The sequence below is a fragment of the Dreissena polymorpha genome, chromosome 1, assembly GCF_020536995.1.
Source record: "Dreissena polymorpha isolate Duluth1 chromosome 1, UMN_Dpol_1.0, whole genome shotgun sequence".
NCBI classification, from domain to species: domain Eukaryota; kingdom Metazoa; phylum Mollusca; class Bivalvia; order Myida; family Dreissenidae; genus Dreissena; species Dreissena polymorpha.
The window spans coordinates 31,062,718-31,079,136 of record NC_068355.1 but is presented as its reverse complement, the minus strand read 5'-3'; the positions used below and the strand labels follow the sequence as shown (position 1 = coordinate 31,079,136).

At 34.7% G+C, this 16,419-nt stretch overlaps 2 protein-coding genes across 2 annotated transcripts in view; both read right to left on the bottom strand.

The window, feature by feature from the left end:
- LOC127875130 (uncharacterized) overlaps positions 1 to 16,419 on the bottom strand; it is a 162,733-nt gene that overhangs the window by 23,544 nt on the left and 122,770 nt on the right. The window lies entirely within an intron of this gene.
- On the bottom strand, positions 7,985 to 15,982 carry LOC127875140 (glutamic acid-rich protein-like). Its single transcript, XM_052419981.1, has 4 exons — positions 15,752 to 15,982; positions 11,812 to 12,739; positions 11,184 to 11,346; positions 7,985 to 8,726 (listed from the first exon to the last, which is right to left on the bottom strand). The coding sequence occupies exons 2-4, from the start codon at positions 12,730 to 12,732 to the stop codon at positions 8,671 to 8,673; spliced, it is 1,140 nt and encodes a 379-aa protein (XP_052275941.1). The 5' UTR covers positions 12,733 to 12,739; positions 15,752 to 15,982; the 3' UTR covers positions 7,985 to 8,670.

Genomic DNA, 16,419 nt, shown 5'->3' with positions numbered 1-16,419 from the left:
ATAAATTTACATGAAACCATTTAAACAGATCAAAGTTAAACAAGGGCTGTTTGTAAAACATGCATGCCCCCCATATGGGCTGTCAGTTGTAGCGGCAGCCATTGTGTGAATACGTTTTTTGTCACAGTGACTTTGACCTAGTGACCTGAAAATCAATAGGGGTCATCTGCCAGTCATGATCAATGTACCTATAAAGTTTCATGATCCTAGGCGTAAGCATTCTTGAGTTATCATCTGGAAACCATTTTACTATTTCAAGTCACTATGACCTTGACCTTTGACCTAGTGACCTGAAAATCAATAGGGGTCATCTGCCAGTCGTTATCAATGTACCTATGAAGTTTCATGATCCTAGGCGTAAGCATTCTTGAGTTATCCTGAAACCATTTTACTGTTTCGAGTCATTGTGACCGTGACCTGAAAATCAATAGGGGTCATCTGCCAGTCATGATCAATGTACCTATGAAGTTTCATGATCCTAGGCCTAAGCGTTCTTGAGTTATCATCCGGAAACCATCTGGTGGACGGACTGACAGACATAAAAGTTATCAAACTTTAACCAAGGTTAAAGTTTTTCATCCAGAGCACGATGTGCTCAGGTGAGCTATAAAAGATAATATTTCAAAAGTTCCTGCCCTTTGCTTAAAACCAGGACCTATATTAGTAAAAGCTGACACGGTACCACTACACCTGAACCGCCTTAATTTGGATGGTAGCGAAACACTTGTCAGTAATGCATAAACTTGCTAAATTTATATGGATAAAAGTGTTACAAATGCTTTATAAACTTTTTTTATTTTAATTCATGATTATCAAATACAGCGTTGTTGTTTGCAATTTCTTAGTAAGGAGTGTTATTTTGCTTCTTCAGATATAATGCACACCTTATTTTTTTAATCAATTACAATTTCTTTTACATATTGTCATTTTGCAAAACTTTGAACAAGTTCCTTTAAAAGTTACAGAGTGGAAAGCAACTCTAAAGGGATGAAATCGCCCATTTCTCACCTACTGATGGATAACTTGATTTTATACTAGAATGCTCTTATTTTGCCCTATCTGTGTAATAATGTTTCTTTAATTAATATATATATAAATGCCTGATTGAAAAAAACAACACAACATGTTATCATTAAAGAATGCCTATGAAGGCAATGTAAAAAGCTTGTCCAGACCATATCTTTCTGTCAAAGACCCTAAGTTGCTCACCTGAGACTCAAATGAACTTTACTGTTCTGTGCAAGTAATGTCTCACTAAATTGTTTACAAGGTTTCATTAAAGCTATATGGGGAAAATTGTCCCACCCCTTGGAAGACATATTTTTTCAACACACCGGATCCATGTGTCCGGTGCCATTATCATAAAATTAACATTTAATGTTTTAACCAAGTTTCATAAAGATTGCACAAAAGCATATAAGAAAAACTGCCTTGTCCCATTGGGGGCCATTTTTCAACGGATGTTTGACATTTTCAAATTCAGCTGGGGAAGTAATAGAACAAATGGTCTGATAAAGTTTCATTATGATTGAGCAAAAATGTGACAATTATGTGTTGGTATTAACAAGGTTTCACCTTAGCCATAAAGGTAAAGAAAGTTTAGAGCAATGCTTTTTTTAAATGGACCAGAACCATTTCCGAACTTAGACAAAAATATCCTTAGATATCCTTAGACCAAAATATTGTGAGAAAGTTTCATGATGATAGGGTAAAAATCTGTCCTTCCTGAGATAATTTTCAAGATCTGTAAGTTTTCCACCCCAGGTTTCCCGACAGTTTATCCAGCACAGCTGAGAAATTGGGACAAATGTTCTGATAAAATGTCCTATTGATGTGACAATAAAAAAAATAAACGTTTCCTCTACAGTGTTCACAAAGTAAATGTTGACAACGCACAATGTATGAAAAACAATTACAATAGTTAACTTTAACAAGAGGGCCAAGATGGGCCTAGTTCGCTCACCTGAGAGGAGTCGGTTCATTTAATCTTTACCAAACGTCAAACTTGACCTAGATATTGTCCAGACAAACATCCTGGTCAAGTTTCATCATTATTGAACCAAAACTCTGGCGTATGGAGTGTTTTTGTTTTTGTAAGATTTTACCTGTTGACCTATATTTTGAGTTGACCCTCCTTACCAAACATCAAACTTTGCTTACAAAAATAAATATTTTGACCAAGATTCATAAAATCTGAAACAAAATTGTGACCTCTAGAGTGTTTACAAGGATTTTGTATAATATAATGAAAATTTGGACAATCTAAGAGCAATAATTATGGCATTAATTATGTGATTTTGCTCATTATCAAACTTGACTGAGATCTTTCAGCAACTTTCATAAAGAATGCTTGAGAAGTGTGAATGCTAGAGTGTTAACAAACCAAATGTGGACGAACGGACGGCGGACAAAGACCAATTCTAAAACCTGACCTGAGCAATCAGGTGAGCTAAAAAGTGTGTTTCACCGATCTGAGCCATTTTCCAACTTGTCTGAGAAATCAATAAAACCAATGTATTGACTAAGTTTCACGATGATTAGGCAAAAAATGAGACTTCTATATAGTGTTCGATCACAAGGTTTCTCTCTAGTCACATAAGGAAAACTGCCCCCCCCTGGCGGCCATGTTTTTTACCGATCGGGACCATTTGCGAACTCATCTGAGATATATATAAAACCAATCATTTCACTAAGTTTCATGATGATTGGGCAAAAAATGTGATTTCTAGAGTGTTCACAAGCTTTTTTTACAATATATTAATATAAGAAAATTGCCCCCCCCGCCCGGCAGCCATGTTATTCAACTGACCGGAACAATTTTTTAACTCAACTCTCGTATCAAGGAAACAAATGTTCTGACCAATTTCATGAGAATTGGGCCGTAAATGTGCCTTCTAAAGTGTTCACATGTTTCCACTACATACATATAGAGAAAAATGCCCCGCCCACTGGCGGCCATGTTTTTCACCTATCTGGACCATTTTCGAACTCGTCCGAGATATCAATAAAACCAATGTTTTGTCCAACTTTCATCATGATTGGGCAAAAAATGTGGCCTCTATAGAGTGTTTACAAGGTATCTCTATAGCCAAATAAGGAAAACTGCCCCGCCCACTGGTGGCCATGTTTTTCAACGGACCAGAACCACTTTTGATCTCAACCAACATATGATTAAGACAAACATTTTGACAAAGTTTCATGAAGATTGGGCATGAAATGTGACTTCTACAGTGTTTACAAGGTTTTTCTTCTTTTTTTACCTTGTGATCTAGTTTTTGACCCGGCATGACCCAGTTTCCAACTCCATCGAGATATTATTGGGACAAAGCTTCTGACCAAGTTTCATGAAGATCGGAAAAGAAATGTGCCCTCTAGAGTGTTTACAAACAAATGTTGACAGACGGACGGACGACGGACAAAGACCGGTCACATAAGCTCACCTGAGCAATCAGGTGAGCTAAAAAAAACATCGAACCTCGAATAACAATTAACACATTATTGATACATACAACTACACTGTATTATTATGAAAACATAAATAGTCAAAGGGGAGTAACTACTGTTAAACTTAAATGCAATATTTAGAAGAGTTGTCTCCCATGTTACATGACCTTAGTTCATGATTGTTTACAAGCCTTTTTTACTATATAAATATAAGGAAAACTGCCACGTCCCCCTGGCAACCATGTTTTTCAACGGACCAGAACCATTTTCGAACTTAACTCGCGTATCTAGGAAACAAAAGTTCTGACCAAATTTCATGAAGATTTGACCAAAAATGTGACTTTTAGAGTGTTCACATGTTTTCACTATATACATAAAGAGAAACTGCCCCGCTCCCTGGTGGCCATATTTTTTCACCTATCTGGACCATTTTCGAACTTGTCCAAGATATCAATAAAACCAATGTTTTGTTTAAGTTTTATAATGATTGGGCAAAAATAATGACTTCTAGAGTGTTTACAAGGTTTCTCTATAGCCAAATAAGGAAAACTGCCCCGCCAACTGGCAGCCATGTTTTTCAACGGACCGGAACCAATTTTGAACTCAACCAACATATCATTATGACAAACATTTTGACAAAGTTACATGAAGATTGGGCATGAAATGTGACTTTTACAGTGTTTACAATGTTTTTCTTACATTTTGACCTAGTGACCTAGTTTTTGACCCAACACGACCCAGTTTCGAACTCGACCTAGATTTCATCGGGACAAAGCTTCTGACCAAGTTTCATGAAGATCGGACAAGAAATGTGGCCTCTAGAGTGTTTACAAACAAATGTGGACAGACGAAAGAAGGACAAAGACCGGTCACAAAAGCTCACCTGAGCAATCAGGTGAGCTAAAAATAACAAGGGCTGTTTGTAAAACATGCATGCCCCCCATATGGGCTGTCAGTTGTAGTGGAAGCCATTGTGTGAACAGTTTTTTGTCACTGTGACCTTGACCTTTGACCTAGTGATCTGAAAATCAATAGGGGCCATCTGCGAGTCATGATAAATGGATCCAATTTAGCTGGATGGGAGAGTCCACTAGGCATAAATGGGTTAAAGTTTTAGGAAAGAAAAATACAATGATATTTGACCTTTGACCTTGAAGGATGACTTTGACCTTGACTTTTCACCACTCAGTGAGATACACATGCATGCCAAATATGAAGTTGCTATCTTCAATATTGCAAAAGTTATCAAACTTTAACCAAGGTTAAAGTTTTTGGACACACACACATACAATGAATGAAATATGGGCTGTCAGTTGTAGTGGCAGCCATTGTGTGAATATGTTTTTTGTCACTGTGACCTTGATCTTTGACCATGTGACCTGAAAATCAATAGGGGTCATCTGCCAGTCATGATCAATTTACCTATGAAGTTTCATGATCCTAGGCCTAAATATTCTTGAGTTATCATCAGGAAACCATTTTACTGTTTCGGGTCACTGTGACCTTTGACCTAGTGACCTGAAAATTAATAGGGGTCATCTGCCAGTCATGATCAATGTACCTATGAAGTTTCATGATCCTAGGCGTAAGCATTCTTGAGTTATCATCCAGAAACCATTTTACTATTTCGAGTCACTGTCACCTTGACCTTTGACCTAGTGACCTGAAAATCAATAAGGGTCATCTGCCAGTCATTATCAATGTACCTATGAAGTTTCATGATCCTAGGTGTAAGCATTCTTGAGTTATCATATGGAAACCATTTTACTGTTTTGAGTCACTGTGACCTTGACCTTTGACCTAGTGACCTGAAAATCAATAGGGGTCATCTGCTAGTCATTATCAATGTTCCTATGAAGTTTCATGATCCTCAGCGTAAGCATTCTTGAGGAATCATCTGGTAACCATTTTACTGTTTCGAGTCACTGTGACCTTGACCTTTGACCTAAAGACCTGAAAATCAATAGGGGTCATCTGCCAGTCATGATCAATGTACCTATGAAGTTTCATGATCCTAGGCATAAGTATTCTTGAGTTATCATTCGGAAACCGTTTTACTGTTTTGAGTCACTGTGACCTTTGACCTTGTGACCTGAAAATCAATAGGGGTCATCTGCCAGTCATGATTAATGTACCTATGAAGTTTCATGATCCTAGGCCTAAGCGTTCTTGAGTTATCATCCAGAAACCATCTGGTGGACGGACCAACCGACAGACGTACGGACCGACTGCCATGTGCAAAACAATATACCCCCTCTTCTTCGAAGAGGGGCATAACTAATAGATCTTGAGCACTGTGGCATATACATTTCTTAGTCTAGCATTGGTGGAAGTTCAAATTAATGACATTTGCAAAATGCTCAACAACATAAACATTTCAACCTCATGGGGCCTTATACTGACAAATATAACCATAACAGGCCTTGCTCTGAGTAAACAGGGCTTAATTCATTGGGAGGGGGGGTTTTACCAGATACCTAGCAAAAATCCAGTCTATGTGAAATGTGTCGTCCCTGAATAGCCTGTGAAGACTGCATAGGCTAATCTAGAATTACATTTCACATATCTGCATTAAGTCCCTGTTTCCAATAGCGAGGTTCATATAGTAAAGGTACCTTATTGTATTCATGATGATGATCTATTAGTAATTCATTTCAACATTCACCTTCTCAGTTAAGTCTATTAAACTATCTATTAGTTGAATACCTAGTTACACCACTGGGGATTAGTACACTTCGGTCAAACCAGGATCGTATCCCAGTTGCTAGGAGATTTCAAGATTTGGACACAGCCAGAATATCATCTCTATGACATCCAGAGAATATACAGTACCTGAACACTTGCACTCCTGGTAGAATTTTGGTAAACATGTACCTATATTCAGGCCTTGTGTTTTCAGAGGTCAAAATGTGAATTGTGTTATTCACAGTTAACAGATTGGATTTCTGACTTTCACATTATCACAGACATTCTGTTAATTGTGAACATCACAACTCAGAAACATTATCAAGAGATTTACAATCCAAGATTTTGTTTACTAACAATTGTTTTTATTGACACATTTTCCCTTTAACTATTGACACATAAACAGAAAATAATATAAATCATTAAAATAATAAAAACAAGACAATTGCCAAGCAATAAAAGTCCCCTACCGGCTCCACCATTGTCAGAAATTCCACCATTGTCAGAATATTTTTTTTGTTGCCATAGCAACCAGAATTTTTTACGTAGGAACAAAATGAAATGACATGCATAATGTCCATATTGCCATCTACATGTATCCATGTTGGAAGTTTCATTTTAAAAATATGAAGAACTTTTAAAGTTATCGCAGGATCCACAAAACCACCATTTTCAGCAGTATTTCTAGTCTATTTGTTGCCATAGCAACCAGAATTTTTGACGTAGGAACAAAATGAAATGAGGTGCATAATGTCCATATTGCCATCTATCCATGTTTCAAGTTTCATGAAAAAGTATTAAGAACTTTTCAAGTTATCGCAGGATCCAGAAAAAAACACCATTTTCAGCAGTATTTCTAGTCTATTTGTTGCCATAGCAACCAGAATTTTTGACATAGGAACAAAATGAAGTGACGTACATAATGTCCATATTGCCATCTATATATATTTCAAGTTTCATGAAAAAATATTAAGAACTTTTAACATTATCGCAGGATCCAGAAAAAAAACACCATTTTCAGCAGTATTTCTAGTCTATTTGTTGCCATAGCAACCAGAATTCTTGACGTAGGAACAAAACGAAATGACGTGCATAATGTCCATATTGCCATCTATCCAGGTTCCAAGTTTCATGAAAAAAAATTAAGAACTTTTAAAGTTATCGCAGGATCCAGAAAAAAACACCATTTTCAGCAGTATTTCTAGTCTATTGTTGCCATAGCAACCATAATTCTTGACGTAGGAACAAAATAAAATGACGTGCATAATGTCCATATTGCCATCTTTCCATGTTCCAAGTTTCATGAACAAATATTAAGAACTTTTAAAGTTATCGCAGGATCCAGAAAAAACACACCATTTTCAGCAGTATTTCTAGTCTATTGTTGCCATAGCAACCATAATTATTGACGTAGGAACAAAACAAAATGACGTGCATAATGTCCATATTGCCATCCATCCATGTTTCAAGTTTCATGAAAAAATATGAAGAACTTTTAAAGTTATCGCAGGATCCAGAAAAGTGTGACAGACTCACAGAGCGAAAACCATAAGTCCCCTCCGGTGAAACCGGTTGGGGACTAATAACAGATGAAAAGCTTAAACATTACAGTAGGTTGTTATTTTAGCATTCTAAATTCACCATCAGTATTAAACCACATTTTAATATGATAAATACTAAATATTACTCTAGTCAATTGTTCCAAGAGTTTGTATTCAGTCGAGTGGCTTGTGTGACGAGAGGCGGAGCCTCGAGTGTGATGCGAAATAGCACTAGCCACAATGTGACGTCATTAAATGAGTAGAAGAAAGTAGTCCGACTAGTATGGTAATACGGAATTGGAAACAGCGAGTAGCGCAATACGGGATTTTTTACTTCAACAATTGATACAACCAGTATTTTGTTAAAAGCATTAAACAGGTATATAATAAAATAATGTATTCTGACATGTAGATAAATGACACCTTTTGCAACTTTTCGGGCACTTATACTTTGTAAGATTTGTGTAATGGTTTGGTATATTAAAATTAACGTAAATATATAAGTTGCGTTCTGGGAAAACTGGGCTTAATGCATGTGTCAAAGTTTTGTTCCAGATTACCGTGAGCAGTCAGCACAGGCTAATCAAGGACGACATTTTCCGCTTTTATGGTATTTTTTCATTTTAATTAAGTCTTTTTTTACCAAAATCCAGTATTAGAGTGAAAATGTCATCCCTGATAAGCCTGTGTGACACTTTTAACGCATGTGAATTAATTCTCATTGTTCCCAGATCAAGGCTCATATTATTCACAAATCAACATCAATGGATGTTCAAATGTCCAACAATGTCCTCATATTATTCACAAATCAACATCAATGGATGTTCAAATGTCCAACAATGTCCCCTATTATTCACAAATCAACATCAATGGATGTTCAAATATCCAACAATGTCCTCATATTATTCACAAATCAACATCAATGGATGTTCAAATGTCCAACAATGTCCTCATATTATTCACAAATCAACATCAATGGATGTTCAAATGTCCAACAGTGTCAATCAGCAAGGAGTTGTACAATCTGTCTGGCTCTGTTGTATTGGGCAGCATCAACTGAAACACATTTACAATTGTTTATCAATATATAGATATATCAGGGTTGTTTTTGTTTTTTTATTTATTTATTTAAAAAAAACTTAAAGGAAGAGGGGCCCAATTTATTGCCAATTTGGGGTCATATTACTAATGGCATAAAGTTTTTCTCCAAAATCAGTCCAAAATTGTCCATTGATGGTTTGATAGCTTGACATGTGTTAAAAGAGATCATAGAAACAGTTCAAGTCATAAAATCTAATTCACTGATATGTTTATCTTTGAGATTTTCATATAAGTTTCATCAACAGTAAATCAAAATGCAAAAATGTATGTATCAAACAATTTTTCCTTATCACATTATAAAGTGAATTACATGTGTAATGTTAAAATTCCCAATTTCATAGGTTTGAGTTGAATTTCGAAAATGAGAAAAAGCTCTTCACCTATCTCTAGCTACAAAATATGGAAATTTAAGGGACAATATTAGTTGGAGTTTTTAAGATGTGGTCACTGCTGAGGAGACAATAACACCATAACACCTTATACTAAATTCATCTACACGTATTAACTTTTCAAAAAAATGCTGGGCAACAACAAATCTCATTTGACAACAACTACCCGGTACTTTGACAGAATAACGTCAAGTCAAGAAGGATATGTTGATGCTTTCTACCTTGAATAATTTAATTCCATTTGACGATGTAAATAACCCTGCCTTTTGTTTAAAAATTGGAATTTTGTTGAGAGAACATTGATTTTCAACAGCCTGATTGCATACATATATGTTGATTACTATTAAATGCCAAATTTGACACAATAGTGAATATAAGGATTTCATATAGTCTGTCTAGTCAAACTTTTTGTGATATGCAAACAACCACACACTAAACCACAAATTTAAACTGAAATGACTTTGTCATGTGTCAAATGATTCAGATTTCATATAATTTTCCAAAAGAAAAACACAATTACAGGCCTTTTCTGCCTATCTCACAGGTCCGATACCGGGCCCCATTCCCAATGCCAAATATGGATATTTTTTCCCAATTCTCAAAAAATGCGTTTCCCGGAAGGTATCCTTAATGACATAAATTGAGCTATGTATTTTATTTGAACTTCAAGCATAACAAAGTCTGTTTTTTTTATCATACACATAGTTATGTTAGCAGTTGACAATGACTGTTGCCTGGTAAAAAAACAGTTTAATACTTTTCTTAACATTTGTGGGCAACACCTATGTATGAAAACATTTGATTTAATAAAAAAAAATCAGAAAAATAATTTCCCAAATAATGCTTTTTCGATGAAAATTCTTTCCAATTTGTAAGATTTCACGACTTGAAAAATCCTAATTTTGCTAGGTGCCTTTTCCCAAAATAGACAGAAAAAGGCCTACAATTAATTTCAACTTGTTCTTTTTCAAATAATGTATTTCCTTATTGTTTATCTGTAACATGAAGAACATGACCATTTAATTGACATATACACATGACCTTTGAAGTTGATAGTATATATAACTGATGCTTTTAAAAGAACATTTGTAAAAGTTATTTATAATTTATATTTGATTTGCAAACATATGCAATATTTTATAGTGATTATTCACCGCAATTATTTTGTGTTTACCACATTCCATCTGGGCAACTCATTCCAGACTGGTTATGATTAATATCAACCAATATGTGACACTTATGCTGATTAATAATTACAGCAAGAAAACCCATATTTATTAGTTTGGGCCTGTATTGTAGTGTAAAATCGGATCCTGATGTACGGAACTCTGAAAAAGAGTGCCCTACCCCCACATAATAATTTCTTCCCCATTTTACATGTCCCATTAATAACCCTGGCAGCTTAAGGATTGTGGAAATACGCATAAATTTCTCATCCCTTGAAACATAGGGATTTATTTTTAAGTTGTCTTTTTAGCTCACCTGAGCACAATGTGCACAATGGTGATCTTCTGTGATCACCTTTTGTCTATCGTCCGTTGTGCATCTTAAACATTTGCCTTGTAAACACTCTAGTTTACATTTATGGTCATAATTTGTGTTCGTGTGCAAACAAATTTAAAAAGTGGTCATTTTCATATATAAAAAAATGTACAATTATAATTTTAGCTGAGAACAAAATCAATATAATATATATAATACAAAAGAAGTCTTTTACATTTTTAATAGTTCAAGGTAGGAAATATCAATGCATTCCTTTTGCCTGAACGTTACTCACTCAAAATAGCTGTGGTTGTTTGCATTTGTTGTCATGTGAGTTTTTTTGTTCATCCCCTTTGAAAAGATGCAAGTAGACCAGATACTATCAAGAAAGTAGGCTTGCTTTAAGGTACGGCAATTTTTCTCAAAGACAAGACAAAGTGTGATAAACCCAGTGCCTAAAAAACATCTACCAAGTGTTGATTAATGCAAAGCAACATTTTCAAACAATAGCATAGAAAGTAAATACCGGTAAGTGTCATACCCTTCTGTTCACTTCTTTTCTGAGTGTCTGTAGCTTTTTCATCATCGTCTTCATCACTATCCAAATGAAGGTAGCCCTCAGCTTCTTTCCTAGTTATTTCCCTTGCTTTACCTTGAAGGCCGTCCAGGTACTCCAGCAGTATATTGAAGTGGTCATCGTCCACCTGCATTTAGTCACTAGATAATAACTGTACATAGAGTAGTATATTCCAATAGAAATAGTAAGGACAATAACAACATCTAGAAACAGCCTTAGATATCAATTGTCCATTACAATAACTAGGATAAGCCACAGTCCATGCTTGTGCTTGGACACAGACAAATTCACGTTCTAATATACAGCTGTTAAATTTGCACTATGGAGTATTTCCAATCCATCTATATCACTTAACTCACCTTTTGCCCTGACCTTATTTGGAGTTATAGCTTATAATTCTCTAAAATCATCAGACCTCACATAGCTGTGAACCTCTATAAAATTTGGACTTAAAAAAACACCAAACCGTCTATCCTAATATTATTACCACATTGCTTGTGTGCATACCCATTTCACAGAGCAGCAGCAGGAAGAATATAGGTTAATATACAACACATATTCTTGTTTTGCTTTGATATGAAAAATGCTTTACCAGTGGTTCTTTATACATGTTTTGCAGCAACCAGCATTGTCGAACTTTATTAAATTTCCATTCATCTCTATTATGTTTCCATTTATCTAAGTAATCGATTGCAGATGCCTTTGCTGTCCCAGATTTTTCTTCTTGTTCTTTCTTTTGCCTTTCTTTGTCAAGCTTTTTCTGTTTTCTTTTTGCAAGTTTCTTCTCTTTAATTGCAAGTTTCTCTGGATCAATTTTCTCAACATTATCATCAGCTTCAGCTTCGTTTTCCATCACAATATCTTTACCAGTTTGGTCTTCTCTACTTGTATCCTGTGATTTTTCATAGCTTTCCCCAGATTTTTCAGTATAACTGTGTTGATAATTGTCAGATTGTTCCTTTCTCTTTGACTGGGCACTTTTGAGTTTGGCTAAAAGCATGTTTTGTGTAGACTTATGCACCTTGCTTCTCGTTTCAAGATCTTCTTTGTCTATGTTTCTTATCAAGGCATCCTTTTCCTTTTGCTTAGATTCTTTAGATATAATTGAATGTTCATGTTTAATACTTCCCTGTTTTTCTAGATCTGAATTAACTTGTTTAGCTTTGTCTTTTTTCCTCTTTTTTGCGTTATGATTATTTTCCAATTGCTCAGGAATTAATCTGGCTTCCTTGTTTAATGCAGGTGATGTAGCATTTTTCATTTCTGTTACTATTTTCATTACCCTTTCATCAACCGTAGCATCATTAAAATGTTTTGTAGCGCAACTTTTTTCACCTATTGGACTTTCATCTGAAACCAGGCTCCTTTTTCTCTTTTTCTTTTTACTTTCTGCGGCATCCAGATTTTCAGTTTTGGGACATGTTTCAATATCTCCAAGTTCTTGTTTTTTCTTGACTTGTGATTCTCCTGGGTCTACATCATTGGTGATCTTGTGCTTCTTCTTTTGGCCCATAGTTATTCTAAATACATAAAGATTAAGTTCACAAACATGTTAAATTAATTTAATTTGTCTCACTGTCTGCCAATTCAAGTCTCATCATTCACATTATTAAATTAGATTATTAAAAAACAAGAAAGTTCATGAAATGAAAATTTCTAACTGGCCATCTTTATTGCACCAGATCAGAAATTGCTGCTTATGAAGCTTCAAGTACTTACATGTATATACAAGTACTTCTCATAAATACTAAATCATTATAACATATGTTGATATGTGTATTGACTTGTAAAAAAATGTAAGAACCATATACACTGTAACTCCAATATAACGTTGATGACGGGGTCCAAGCCACACAACAGCGTTATAAATGGACAGCGTTATAAGTTTTGAGCTTATTTATTTAAGGGGGCTATAAAAACAGGTATAGTATAGCCTATAATATAGGTCCTGTGTATTGTCATGCTGTGTTGTCATTTGCAAATACATGCATATAAACCGAATCGAACGATAACAGTATACACACCGCTGTGCACATTTATCCGATTATCCAATATAATTACAACATCACTTACGAAAAAATATTGTTAAACATTTTACAAGAAATATGTTTACGAATTTTGTAATCAAATTCATATGCCTACGCCATTTTTTCAGAAAAATTAGTACAGTGCATTATGGGACACAGCTTTCATTGGACGAGCAAATTTAAATTTAGATTGAATGCAATACGATACATGTACAAAGAGATGATTTATTGCGTCATACTCAGCATGTAAAAAACGTGCTTTCCGTGCACTTTTTGTTAACGGGCAAAAATTTAAGTGCATCTCTGTTAACTATTACACTGCGTTAGCATGATAAATCGTCAGGATTTTTAAATTTATTTTTCGTATACGTACTGAAACATTTAACACACACAACGATATTTTTATTTATCAAGCATGTGTAGCATATAATAAACGATAACACACTTACACAGCCATAGTTTATACAATGAAATACAATACACGATAAATACAAAACATACATGTAAACAGGTAATCGTTAAAAATAACTTTACTTTGATAATTATTCCGCTTGCACTTGCCTTCTTGAAATTAGCGCACCGAACCGCTCTGATAGGGAATTCATGTTATAAACACGGACTCACGAGTTTTCACACCTTTATTGACATTACACAACAGATTAACACCAATTAGCTGTCGAGTGGCGTTTAACCTCTAATTGATTAAAATCAGTTAAACGGACGGATAAAGCAATCAAGCTGCGATAGCCGGCTTCTTTGAATTTTCTGAGAATACATGAAGTTACATAACATGGGTTTGAATCAGAAATGTAAGGTTGGAGAAAAAAAGGGATCCAAGGACCCCCCACGTTATATTGGACACAGTGTTATAACGGACCGCACTATATTGGAGTAACAGTGAAGTTACATTTCAACAAAAATGCATAAAGCATGCAACCAGTACAACGATAATGAATGTTTTTCAAAGTTTATGAGGTCCTTTTACTTCTTAGGCTGTAGTTTGTTGGGAACAAGTGTTTCACAGTACTTCTACCAACCAAGCAGTAGAGACACATTATTGAAAATCGAGAGCAATTTCATACTTTTAGTTTTACAATTTAATGAAATATATCAGATTTGCTGAGTACACAGAAACCCAACCTCTCAGATATAGAGACCATCAACAAAACTGACATGTGCAGAAAAAAGGAGAAGAACCCTAAGTGAGACGCGTGTGCATCAAAAACTAAACTTTGCCACTAGAAGCTTACAAAGAAAACAAGATACAAGATACAAACTTTTATTTCAAGTCGGTTTCCAATAAATAACAGTATAACATTAGCTATGTATAGCTATTGACCGACACCACGGAGTGTATATTGATAGGAGATGAATCGAGTATTTGACCCTTACTGTAGTAAATTCAATCTTATGCAAAAACTATTCATCCGATTTTATTGGTTTATACGTTTTCTTGTTGCTTATTAATTCCTCTTTCAATAAAATATAACTTTTAGTATATTCCCGTTGTTATAAATGGATTTATAGTGAGTTAAACACAAGAAATACACATTTTATGTTTTACCACCGCGCGTTTTACCGTGTTGTGGCTATCGATCTTTTACAATTAGCGTACAGCTACAAATCACTATAAAGTACGAACATGTCAACTGTAAATCTATATTCTAAAACTCCAAAACAGTATGATATTTGCAAAAGTTAAAGTTATAACTCGCCGGGCTGCCGAAATCAGAAAACAAACTTAATATATATTTATATATCTGAAAACTGCGTTACGTAAGCTTTCTAATGATATATAATTTGTCAAAATCGGCCTAGAAATGAAACTATAATTTAACAAAATACGTGAGTGGGTACATCAAATGTATAACCTCGGCTCTTCGATAAAAATTCGATAGTTTCAACACGGTCACGTGACTTAGACAAAACAAGATATTTGGCGTAACGGTCCTGTTTCTTATCCGTGTAATCTAGAATCCGTGCCGACACATAGAACAATATTACAGAGGAACACAAAGTTTTGATTTAATAGGGACAAATAATTATTCATAATATTATGTTTTTCGGTATAAAAAATGATACTACCACAGATGAAAAATGTATCATCTCAATAAACAAAAATGGTTTTAAAGATACACATACACAAGAGCACGAACTTGACAAAGTAAATATTGTTTGATTTAACTGAAAAAATGTGAATATGAATGAACAGTCGTGAAATTTATCATGTGAAACGTTTTTCTATCAATCTTAAACATTTCCAAATACCATGTCTACTATGGCTAACAAATCGATTATATTTAATTATTATTATGACTCCATAGCATTAATCCGAATAAAACCTATCCGAAATGTGTTTCCTAACTGAAAAACACAACCCGTCGAAACCGTCGAAGTTAGAATGACGTACGTTGAGTGCATTTTTTATGCATTCTGTTATTTAATTTTCCACATAAATTCTCTTAGTTTAGTTTATTATTGGATCTCAAAATAAATAAGATTTACCAGTCATCAAAATCGTAAACAAACACACGTGGTAACCCCGGTGGGGTGTGTGTGATTAAAAATCAACCGGTATAAGAATCAAGGATCATGGACCGATGTCATCAACAGTTAAATAGTGTAAGAGCTTTATGAACAAAGCTCATCTTCTTAGGACGTTTCTTCTATATAGGTCCCTGCTTCTATACATATTTTGGTTCAAAGGCAAGACAATTCTTATATCAGGGCAAACACTTTTATTAGTAGTTTCTAACCTCGACGCCGGAGATAATTGATTAAATTACAGAGATGCGTCGACTGCAACCAGGAAGTTTTTGATAAGGCCATGATTTACTCACGATATCGGTCACATTTATTCAATTGGTGATATTTTGGTAAGTTTAATTTTTTTATTTAAATAGTTTGATATATAGTTTGCTTATGATTCTGATACTGATAGTCAGTATGGACTCATAATGGACAGGAAAGCCCACCTTCATTCACTATTCATGGACAGTGGAATCATGAGTTTAAAACTTCAAGTCTAACAGTGGGTATTATAAATCAATGTAATCACGAACTAGCCATATATCTTCCATTGACCACTTATTTTGACATTTTAGTGTTCACAAATATTTTCTCAAAGTAAATTTTGTAAAAAAAAATACAACAACACCATTGTTTAAAAATTG

Bases quoted from the DNA above. Each gene is read 5' to 3' on its own strand.
- LOC127875140 (XM_052419981.1), bottom strand. From the start codon at position 12,732: ATGGGCCAAAAGAAGAAGCACAAGATCACCAATGATGTAGACCCAGGA. The intron at 11,347-11,811 runs GTAAAGCATTTT...GACTAAATGCAG, and splicing joins ACATGTATAAAGAACCACTG to GTGGACGATGACCACTTCAA. The intron at 8,727-11,183 runs GTATGACACTTA...AATGTGTTTCAG, and splicing joins GAAAAGAAGTGAACAGAAGG to TTGATGCTGCCCAATACAAC.